At 37.6% G+C, this 12,269-nt stretch overlaps 1 protein-coding gene across 3 annotated transcripts in view; it reads left to right on the forward strand.

Annotated features, from left to right (window-relative positions):
* The window catches only part of scfd2 (sec1 family domain containing 2), a 249,408-nt gene that overhangs the window by 93,648 nt on the left and 143,491 nt on the right, over nt 1-12,269 (forward strand). For all 3 annotated transcript variants that reach the window (XM_014027369.1, XM_014027368.1, XM_014027367.1), the window contains exon 5: nt 8,791-9,082. In XM_014027369.1, the coding sequence (XP_013882823.1) occupies nt 8,791-9,082 (292 nt within the window). The remainder of the gene's footprint in view (nt 1-8,790; nt 9,083-12,269) is intronic.

Below are 12,269 nucleotides of genomic sequence, written 5' to 3' on the forward strand. Positions count from 1 at the left end.
CAATTGTATACCACTTTGTGTTGGTCTTTCACATTAAATTCCAGTGAAATATATTTATGTTTGTGGTTGTAATGTGACAAAATATGGAAAAGTTCAAGGGGTATGAATACTTTTGCAAACCACTGTATCTACCTAATTTAATTAACACATAATTATAACTAACATAAAAGTATTATAAAATAAGGAAACCCTAATACTCTGGTGTTGTTAATAATCAGTACTATGCCATAATAACTATAAATTTCTTCACAGGTGTGACCAGGGTGAGATGCGGTACAGGTGTGACCAGGGTGAGATGCGGTACAGGTGTGACCAGGGTGAGATGCTGTACAGGTGTGAGATGAGATGCGGTACAGATGTGACCAGGGTGACATGCTGTACAGGTGTGACCAAGGTGAGATGCGGTCAGGTGTGACCAGGGTGAGATGCGGTACAGGTCTGACCAGAGTGAGATAAGGCACACTCATAAACAGTGTCAGGAAAAACATGAAAGTTCTGGTGTTGTTTACATGCTCCTGTTCCTGCCAGCCTCTTCAAGTGAGAAAACTTGTTCCTCCTCCAGCAGTTTTATTTTAAATCAGTTGTAAGCTTGCTGGATTATTTCTAGAGTTAAAACTGATGTAGCTTTCTTCTGGRTTCAAGAGTTATGAGTTTTCTTTTCAGACATTTGCTTGTTTCCCTTCCAGCTTTACGTGTTTTTCCTGAATACAAATTAGATGTGATTATTTGTTTGGAAATGAAGTACATGTGTGTTTCCAAAAGAATGCATGTTGTTTTGTTTTTCCCCCCTGCTTTGGTTTWAAAAAAAAACTGAATAGGCTAGAATTTATTTAGGTTGAGCCACGTCTCAACATGGACATTTGAGACATTTGTTGGCAAAAAGGACAGACCAATGGCCAAATGTTTTCTTGTTCTTTCAAAGACCTAGACCCAAAAAAATCCACCCATCCCCCTTCCCCAGACCCAGAAAAGGGTTCATTGTGTAAAGAGAGCAATGCAATGCGAGCTAGCAAGGCCTGCTTCTGGTTAACACGCTCCACTCCATCTAAAACACTCACCTTCCTCCAGGGGTTACATCTGGAGCTGGTTTCCTGTTCAGGCTGAGCTGCTCAGAGGCGGAGTTTGGCCCAGCTCAGTGATTGGGCGAGATTGAGCCTTTATGGACCCCAGGATGGTTCGAACTGCCTAACAGCACTATGTCAATCACTGGCAGACTGATTCATACCAGAGCATAAAGCAGGAGAAAGCCTATGATAGGTCTAAAATAAAAACAGCCAGTGATGTTCCCCAATCAACAACTGCCAAATTCATTTTGCCAAGTCTGTTCAATAAACAAAGATGAGTTCTATATTTAAAACATAGTTTTGTTTTCTTTTGGAAATGTTATGTCAAGCCAAGAAATTCCCAGGTAGATGAAATTAATGGCATTTTTGAGTAACTGCGAAGCTTAAAGTTAGATATTTTTACAGGGTAATGCCTTTGTTTTTCTGCACTTATGTGTAATAGTCACATTAGAACATCCACTGGATTTAATAAAATAATAATTAAAGTTATAATAATAATGGTAGCTTTCTGTTAATCATGACAGTAATTCTTTATCTCTTAGAAAGAAYACTGCCCTTGAAATTGAACAGTTTCTAGTGTAGAAATGACATGACATCCACATAAAGGCCTTGTCTCACATTTTAGACAACTTATGCCAACTCATTAATTTTTTTACATGTCTAAATTAGTAATAGTACTAATAATACTAAGTTATATATTTAATTATTTGGTTAGCATTACAGTACACACCTAAAAGAGGCTTTCTTTTTTATATTCCATCTTCAGTGTAGATGTCTTTTAAAATTTTCACAAGTGGCATAAGTTGTCTAAAATGTGTGACAGGGCCTTTAGATCACTACGCCTACACAGTTCAAAACAACATCCAACTAACTACATAATTATAATAGAGGATGTTGTGATGCTGACAGCATTACCAAAGAAATTAGGTGAGTCATTTTTGCCATATGTGCAAAAATGCTAAWCAAAATCATAATTTTGTATTGTTTTCGAGCAAAAATCATAATTTGGGTAAAACATTTCTCTGTGTTGGAAACGTGTTTAATGAAGTTGCTGAATTTGAAGGAAATCATGGAGAAACTGAAGTTAAAGCCTGTCTTCTTCAGCCAGAAAAAAATACAACAGTGTAATAAATTAGTGTTCAAATATAACTTCCTATAGAAACTAAGAAACGGAAACTAGAGTGTTTCACTTGGTCACAAGCAGCACAGTCCAACCAACTCCAGTGTAAACTTGCACCATGACTGCTAAATCAAAAGACAATATAATGTACTGCTGCACAAACCATAGACTGTAGACCAGGGGTGCCCAACCAGTCGCTCGCGGGCGACGAGTCGCCCACCAGCTGATTCCCAGGTGCCCGCACAGGGCAACCTTGCTGGTGAGGCTCTAGCGCCAGCTTTGAGCGTCACATCCCGGAGTGGCTGGTCTTGTTTGAAAGCTCTAGTTCTGCCCTACAAGATGAAAGTTGAATGAAGTCCCTGAGAGGTTCCCCTGCAGAGCAATAAGCAAAAAACCTCCAAAATAYGCACTATCGGACCTCCCACCTGGGTGGTTTTAGCCCCTCTTCCCAGGCTAGGAGTWTCGGATCCCGGCCTGAATGGTAGAGTTTTAAAGCCCTGGCTCTCCTCTACAAGGAGAAAGTTAAGTGGAGTCCCTGCGACGTTCCCCCGCGGAGATATAAGCGAAAAACCTCCAAAATTATGCACCATCGGACCTCCGCAGGGGTGGTTTTAGACCCCTCCCCGAGCTAGGAGCATCAGATCCCGGAGTGGCTGGTCGGGTTTTAAAGCTCTGGTTCTGCCATACAAGCTAATACTTGAATGGAGTCTCTGTGACGTTGCCCCGCGGAGCTATAAGCAAAATTATGAGTGACTTAGTGCATTTTATGCGCATTGTTGGGAGGAAATTTCAAACTTCGTTTGCTTCTCTGCTGGCTTTGAGCATCGGATCTGGGCGGGAGATGGCTCATTTTAATGTTCTGGATCTCCGCTACAACCTGGAGGTGGTTGCAAGTTCCTAGGACATTCCCATGCAGAGATATAAGCTATCAAAAGTCGTTGGGCGAGCTCTGGCGGGTTAAATGGCTGATTTCCAGCACGGGGCTGCTTGTGCTGATTCAAGGGAATAAAAGGAAGAGATCCAGTGAGGTGGAACCATGGTCCTATGTCCAGCACCCGCTCTCACAACTGGATTCAGCCAGAAACCCCTGGCGGGCGATATTTCTGCAAAAAATGCATAAAATTCAGAAACCCCCCTGATGGATCACTTCCGGGCAATAAAAGGAACAGATTCAGTCAGGTGAAACCGGTCCTGGAACCTCAGCGCACCGGGTTTTATAACAGCTTGCCCCCTGAACCACTGGTGGGCGATATTTCTGCAATAATGCATAAAATTCAGAAACCCACCTGAAGTATCTGTTCCAGGCAATAAAAGGAACAGATCTGATCAGGTGAAACCGGTCCTGGAAGCTCAGCACTGGGTTTTATAGCTGCCTGCGAGAGAGTTTTATATTGTGTCCTTTGATTTTGAAAAAAAAGGGCAGCACTCTTGTGGTAGCCATGTTGACCCTGATAGATTTTTGTTTTATTTTTCCTCCCCTGTATGGAGAGAAGAGAAGAGAGTTCTTTGAATAAGTGGAGACGAGYTCCCCTGCTCCAAAGTTATTTGACTCTGTGGTTCTCACTGGGCATGTTTTCAGCCCTTGTAGCTCGCACGTTACAGTGAGTACTAATTGAAAGAGGTAAAAAAAATTTATTGTTTTTGTTCAAGCATCACTTTTAAAGTGAAGTCAGGAATCGTTGAGTTTACTTTCAGAGGCCTTCAGTCCATTAGTGTTCTCTTTCTGCTTTACTCGGCTCAAAAGACTTTAATTTCCTGCCCTGGCGCCATGGCATGCAGCTAACAGCAGCTTCTGCGAATCTCTTGAAGGCACCCAATTACACCTACTCCTACAATCTGCCTGTTTCTCACTGTACACAGATCAAACTCTGCACACAGAGGTGTTTCTGTAAAGAAATCATTAATGTCAGAGTGAGTGGAGACTAAAACACACCGATTAAACTAAAATATACTTTTATATATCCTGTCTAACTTTAAACAGCTGATCTTAAGACTGACTAATGGCACCATCCTTTCACTGGATAAATTTATATCAACAAAGTCTAGTCTAGCAAAGTCTAGTTTGAAAGCTCTGAATTCACTGTTTCAACATACAGTATGGGAGTCATAAGTTATGTGAAAGGAATACAAGCCTAAAAAGGGTGGAAGTCACAACAAGATTTGAAAAAACAAGGGCAGGTGTGTACAGATATGTATTCTGACAATGAAGAACATGTAGTGTTTGTGTGCTCAGAGGTCCAGGAGGTAACACGAGTACAGTGTTGGACTAAAGTAGTTCTGGACAAATGAAGAAGGGGCCCAGAGTGCCTCCAGATCTCCCGTTTCAGCTCTTTTTTCTCTGTTGCTTTTGGAAGCATCAAATGCTTAAGTTGCATGGCAACAGGTATTATAAAAYGAAAATGCTAACGGCTATATGGCACACTTTAAAAATCTGAGAGATCAAATAAATGCCCTTTTACAACATGTCCAGACAGAGGGGTTTGTGGTCAGTAGATGTAAAAGTGCAAGATAAAAAAAGGAAGTTCTCAGCAGTTTGTCTTTAAACAGCTCTTTCTCTCCATACTGCTGTCCTGCAGAAATGAGAAAAGGAAAGTTCAGACACACTGCTTGGCAGTTCAGATGAGCATAGCTTGTATAGGTATTTGATTTCACAATGTTTGAAAAGAAAAATGTTTTGAACAATCCCTGAGGACCATGATTGGCTGGGGCCTAAGGCAGGGAAGAGGAGAGTGGATGTAGAGGACTGTGTTTGTTACCATGTTTAATGTTGGACCTGAGGATTGGGTGGATTCAGATATCACCTTCAGAAAGTGCTGATTTGTGTTGAATTTATTTATATTAGAGGAAATTGTAGATCACTAAGAAAAAATCTGAACTCTTTGTTGAGGGTTAGTCCGTGAGGTTTTAGGCTTTGTCTACATCTCTGGATCGTAATTGCCTTTTTGATTCCGTGAGTTCCTGTGGATCAAAAACAGAATCCCTCAGTGGGCCCACCACATCATCTAAAACAACAACACAAATGTCTTCATAAAGAAGCCCTTCGTTAAAATGAAATACATCAGTGGGGGTGTTTTTTTGCTTTATCCACCACAAACGTACTGTCCTGTGTCAACAGTCATTTCCTCTATCATCTGAATCTTAATGTTTCTTAAACTTTTTTTTGCTCCTTCTCTCCTCTGCTTTATTCTTCACTTTTCCCATCTCAGTGTGACCCCGTCACCTGTTTTCTTGCTCTCAGGCCAATTTTTCATGAAAATTTCATTATTTTCATCAGACAGATTAGCTCCACACCCTTGTTTTATAGCTGTGAGCTCACCCGTGCTGGAATAGTGGTCAGTGTTCTGTGAAAGATCTTGGGATCTGTCTTGGACTTGTGAACATCCTTGTTGAGAGTTGTAACAAAACAGTCATTTTGTGTGATGACTTTAATATTGACCTAATAAAACTGACTTAAATAACATTGGTACATTTATAAACTCAATGCACAGTTTAAATCTTTATCCACTAATATCAATACCTACCAGAATCACAACTCACAGTGCAACAATAATTGATAACATTTTTACAAATATAACAAATGGAGAAGTGTTGGGTGGCATTTTGACATCCGATGTAAGTGATCACTTACCAGTTTTCATGATTTGTAAAAATAATCAATATAATACAAAAGTAGTTACAATCAAGAAAACATAATAAACATATCAAAAAAAGCTTTGGATAAATTAAAAGATGATCTAAATAAACAACAACGTAACGTACTGTTTCTTGCCTTTCGCATTAAAATGAATTGGCATATTTTAAAGTGATTGATAGTATGAATTGTGGATTATGAAATATGCTAATCTATTCCAATCTTTCTTTAAGAAATTTTGTTTTTAAATTAGTTCTTCATAGCCCATTACGACAAGAACGTAAGACTAGAAGTTAGAAGACTAGAAAACTTTTTTTGGATTGATCATGACCTGAATGACTGAGAATCTTCACCAGAAAATAAACTGATTAGAGCTATTTTAATATTCTTATCAGATTGTCTACAGATATTGATGGGAAAGTTAAAATGAAGTAAATTTTGATTAACTGATTGAGACTTCATTCATTCCATTAAAAACAAAACAAATTCTATGTATAATTTAAAAAAATTATAAATCACAAATAAAATTAAAGGAAGCAGAAAGAAGAAAAAATGATATCTGCTCCTTTTTGCCAAAAAATAAATTCAAACGATAATAATCAACAAATAACTAAACAAAATTAATTCCTTCTAAAACAACAATTTGTATGGATACACGCTATACTATTTTGTATTCCTTTGACAAACCAACTATTATATTTCTCTTAAACATAAACATTGATCTAGCATCTTTAACATCACTCTCCAGATTATTCCATAATTTTATTCCTTGGATTGAAGAACAAATAACTCCCTTACTTTATACCRTAATGCAATGGATTTAGATATTTTTATTCTAAAATAACGTGTGGTTTCCCTGTCAGCTTTTCATCAATGATAACGCCCAAAAACGTCACCTCCCTGACTCTACAAATATCAACACCATCAACTCTAAAGRGAACATTAATAGTTCACTTTCTATCACACAATATCAAATAGTTTTATCCAAATATAATGATAATGTATTAAGTTTAAACCAAGTTTGTATTTTCACAAATTCTGTGTGCATTATCTCCAACATCCATTCAATACCTTTACCTAAACAAAGAAATGTGGTATCATCTGCAAACAGAACACTCTTCTGTCTCGACACATTTACCAAGTCATTCATGTATAAAATTAAACTTTAATTTTATACTTTGGCTCTTCAAACTTTGTGYCGAGAGTTAAAACTCAACGAGGCACTTTAATAAGCTGGGTCTCAGTGACACACTGATGATATCTGTATCATCTTGTCATGGTGCAGACTTGTTTCCCACTTGTAATGTGATAATGTAATACCACTTTCTCTGCTTATTATTCTACTGAAGAGTAGTCCCTTGTGCAGAAACCTGCTGACTATCAAATGCTAGTAACACTCTGAAATCTAAATCAGTTTGTGCCCACAGAATATGAAGGTGCTTGTGAATAGAATTAGTTTGTTTCTGTGAAGTAAAGAAAGTAAAATTTCAGAAACCCTGAAGACCAGCAAGACTGTTTGTGGCTTTCCTAGAAAAACATCCAAAACCTCTGACTACAGMCTGATGTCATTCTGCCCTACTGTTCAGCAACACCTGCAATAACAAGGTCTTCATGGAAAGGTTGTGCAAACACCTCTTGTTTCCTCACAGTATCGTTCTCTATCAAAACATCCAGAGATTATGTACAAAAACCTATATTTTGGAAACAAATGTTATAGAATAACTCCTGTAAAACTGCACTTTCTGAACAAAGTTTAGTCAGAAAGTCAAAGTTTAAAGTGCATTGTGTTCACGTTGACTCTGTCAGATACAGAGCCCGCGAGGGGACATGGGGGGGATTTTTTTTCTTTTGCTTTCCCTCGCAATACCTTTGCGTTCCCGCGCAATACCTTTGCAAAACCTTGCAATATCTTTGCGTTACCTCACAATACTTTTGCATTACCTCGCAATATCTTTGCGTTACCTCTCAAGACTTTTGCGTTACCTCGCAATATCTTTGCTTTACCTCGCAATACTTTTGTGTTCCCTTGCAATATCTTTGCGTTCCTTGCAATACCTTTGCGTTCCCTCCCAATACCTTTGCGTTCCCTCGCAATACTTTTGCGTTCCCTCGCAATACCTTTGCGTTCCCTCGCAATACTTTTGCGTTCCCTCGCAATACCTTTGCCTTCCCTCGCAATACCTTTGCCTTCCCTCGCAATACCTTTGCGTTCCCTCGCAATACCTCTGCATTCCCTTGCAATACTTTTGCTTTCCCTCGCAATATCTTTGCATTACCTTGCAATACTTTTGCGTTACCTTGCAATATTGTTTTGCGTTACCACACAAAATATTGTTTTGTATATGAACTGAAAAAAATCAAACTTTTATTTTGAAATATCCGGTCACCAAAACAGGATGTGTTGCCACAAGTTCATGAAATTGACATTGATGTTGCGTGGCTGCACTGTGTTACAGCATCAGCATATGACATACTTCCCTGCGTGGTTGTGTGATATATTCATTCTGAAGCTGAAATGAAGCAGTAGGCTAACTCGCTAATGGTAAACATGTGATTTTGTTAATAAACCGGCAGGCWCAACAGTGTTAAACAACTTTTGCGAGGGAACGCAAAAGGTATTGTGAGGTAACGCAATGCTTTTGCGTGGGAACACAAACAAAAAAGATCCCCCATGTCCTCTCGCGGGCTCCGTAGTCAGAGCTTATGCCTCCAGTACTTGAGTGTCTAACTTTTAGTGCCTACGTGAGCATCACTGTCACGTTGGTAACGTGCTTCAGCTTATGATTTCCTCCCACAGTGTTTAAAATTCTCTAACTAATTACTAATGAATCAAATGTTGATTGTTTCTTGATAAGGAGTGCCAACTTATTGGTGTGTTCTTCATCTTTTCATAAAGATTTCATTGTTTTCTGCACAACGGTTTGTGTAGAAAAMTTCCCTGTGGGGTTTTAATGTTGTGTTTCTGTGCTTCACAGACTCTTGGGAACTCTGACTTTCCTGCTGTGCTGAGGCAGTTACTGCCCCTGATGAAGCCCTGGGACAGTGCATCCTCTGGGTCCAGGCTCAGGGAGGACAAGTTTGGACCAGATGAGCTGATCCTCCTTCTCATCTATGTGTACTCTCTGGCTGATGAGGCTCAGCACACAAAGCGAGCTGCAGAAGAGGAGCAGGAGGAGCTGGAGAAGCTGGAGCGGGAGCTAATAGGAGCGCTCACCCTGGTCATCACGCAGGAGACAGAACTCAGCCCTTTGCTCCAGAAACTCACAGGTGAGAGAGGTTTCGGCTGGCAAACTGTTGTTGTACCATTTGTCACACTTGTCCCAAGAAGGTGTTAGATTCCTCCCAACTCTCCTCTAGTGCTGCTGAACAAGAGGACTTTTGTCAAAGTCTTTGCACCTCATTCTTCTCCTTGTATCACACTCCCTGTGTGTGCACACCTACACACTGTCAGCTTGGAGAGCAACTACACAAAATGTCACATGTAGGCATGTATACTGAATATGGATAAGTGTAAGAAAGAAATACCTTAAATACATTAAAGAATTGAAACAATCTGGCTGCCAACTATGGAGCTTTTCTATAGAGAACTTGTTTAGTTTAGTTTAGTTTATATATTTAAAAATAAAAAAATAAATAAATTCTATATACAATAAAAAATCAAATCACAAATAAAACAAAAGGAAAGGCAGCTGAAAGAAGAAATAAATCTTATATCTGCCCCTTTTTTCCCACAAATTAAATTCAAACAATAATAATCTACAAATAAGAAAAACAAAACAAAAAATCTAACCTTTCTTGGATACCAAATCATTTAGATACACATTATACAATTTCATATTTATTTAACATACCAACTTTGATCATTCTCTTAAACACACACATTGATCCTACATTTTTCACATCACTCTCCAGACTATTCCATAATCTTATTCTTTGGATTGAAGTACGCCATTCCTTCAAACTGGTTCTAAATTTAGGTTTCACAAACATGGCTATCCTCTTAAGATCGTATCTTTGAACAAAATTCAATTGGATGATTAAAGTAGGGCTGAAACGATTCCTCGAATAATTCGAGTAATTCGATTACAAAAAATCCTTGAGGCAAACTTATCTGCCTCAAAGCTTCGTAAGAAATACATRTTATAATCAGCGCACTTTCGTCCGCCCAGAATGTTATTTGTGTTACACACAATGCTACAGTGTTAGCGTTTCCGCTAACAGTTACACTGTCGACGCGTCACGTAAGTATGCTTGCTGCACACTATATTTAGCTTTAGAAGAAGACGAAGAGTGCCGAAACGAAGCGCTCAGAAAACAACAAATTATAAAAAGCATGGGAACATTTAAAACTGAACAGAAAAGACGACAACAAGCAATGCTCTGCACATCCGCGATGTTTCTGCACCGGAACAAATACAGCAGCTGCATTTACCGAACGCGTCCGGAGTTAACAACAGGTATCGTTCATGTTCCCTTTGCAAAATATGGTTACCTAAATCAGTGACAATCTGTCTGTCATGTTCCAGATGTACAAGGAGGAGGTATATTTAAGCTAACGTTATTGGTGCTGACTAATCATGGTGACCTGGCAGGGTTTTATTAAACAGTGTGTAAGTTGTGTGATTAAAAACAAGACTTACTGTAAGTTTGTCAGACAAAAATAAAAACACAGCAACAGATTGACGGCTTGAGCTGAAACATGTTTATTTGTTGATATGCTTTTATCTTAGTTTAAATGATACTTGGAGTACATATTTCTAATTTAAAAGTATTTATAGAAGATAGTTTGATTTTTTTTTCTTATTTGCTGCTGCTTTTATGATTTTAGCCTTCATTATACTGTCATATTTGTTTGTAATTAAGCAGTCAAGACAAAATTTTTGATTGCCTAAATGGGAACCCTGCACCAACCTAATAAGTCATAATATAATTTTTTGTTACAATTAACAATTGAACTCTACAAAACTCAATTGCAACACCCAAATGTTTATATTACCCATTTTACTTATTAAATTTTTAACAAAAAAAGACATTCAATTTTCCAATCCATAACAATAAATTTACAGCATTTAGATTTTTCTATGATGGTTAAAAATGATTCAGTGACAGAGTGTTTTTAATTAATGCCTCCTCAAACCTCACATACATAAATACAAACAAGTGGAGCTAAAATGCATGAATTAATACAACTGGTGTAATTTTACTTTGATTGCAGCAGGGTCATCAGCAGGTGTAGATTACCCCTTCACAATATTAAATAATTGTATTTCTCATAAAATAGGCTTAAATATTACTGCAGAACATGACAATTTTTATGTATCCGATTACTCGATTAATTGTCAGAATAATCGATAGATTAATCGATTACTAAAATAATTGTTAGCTGCAGCCCTCGATTAAAAGTAATACATTTTTGTGAGCCATATACATAACCTGTAAAATATTATAATCAACCAATTTATAGACTTTCAGAAACTTCAGTTGATAAAATAATGTATTTGATGGTAACTGGAAAATTTTCTAGTGATAATTCTTACAGCTCTTTTCTGTAAAATAAAAATAGAATTTATAATTGTTGTACGTGCTTTTCCCCAGACTTCAATACAATAAATTAAGTGTGGAACAATCATTGTATTATACAACATGTGCTTTGTCATTAAATAACTCCCTTACTTTGTACAGTACTACAATAGATTTAGCTATTTTTATTCTTAAATGATCTGTGTGAGGTTTCCATGTCAGCTTTTCATCAGACACCTAAAACCTTCCCTCTAACTGACTCTACAGATCTCAACACCATTGATTTGTAGATCCAGAGTTATAAAGTAACTAAGAACAAATACTTCTTTACCGTACTTAAGTAGAATTTTGGGATATCTGCAGTTTACTTGAATGATTATTTCTCAGCCTACTTTTTACTTCTACTTCTTACATTTTCACACATTTATCTGTACTTTCTACTCCTTACATCTTTAAAAAAAGGCAAGAAGTAAAAAGTTGTTACTTTTATTTCATTTTTACTTGTTTTCATTCCAGCTTGTTATTGTAAAAATTAAATACTATCCATATACAGTGGGTAAAATAAGTATTGAACACGTCACCATTTTTCTCAGTAAATATATTACTAGAGGTGCTAATGACATGAAATTTTCACCAGATGTTGGTAACAACCCAAGTGATCCATACATACAAAGAAATCAAACCATAAATTTCCAGTTAAAGTTAAAGTTCCTTTTGTGTATCCACTTACTGTTAGTATGGGTGATTTTCATGAGTAGTTCATATCACTTGATTTTATTGTCATTCATAACCAGTATTAATCCTTTGCACAAACTATTTGGTAATTCTTGTGTTTTATTTTTTGAGATCTATTGGAGTCATACAAGCACTCCAATAGTTAGCTAGTACTATAGTTAGATAAAAACCATAAATCATGTGATGGAGGGTCCAGAGC

Source organism: Austrofundulus limnaeus, unplaced genomic scaffold (assembly GCF_001266775.1).
Source record: "Austrofundulus limnaeus strain Quisiro unplaced genomic scaffold, Austrofundulus_limnaeus-1.0 Scaffold642, whole genome shotgun sequence".
Lineage (NCBI taxonomy): Eukaryota > Metazoa > Chordata > Actinopteri > Cyprinodontiformes > Rivulidae > Austrofundulus > Austrofundulus limnaeus.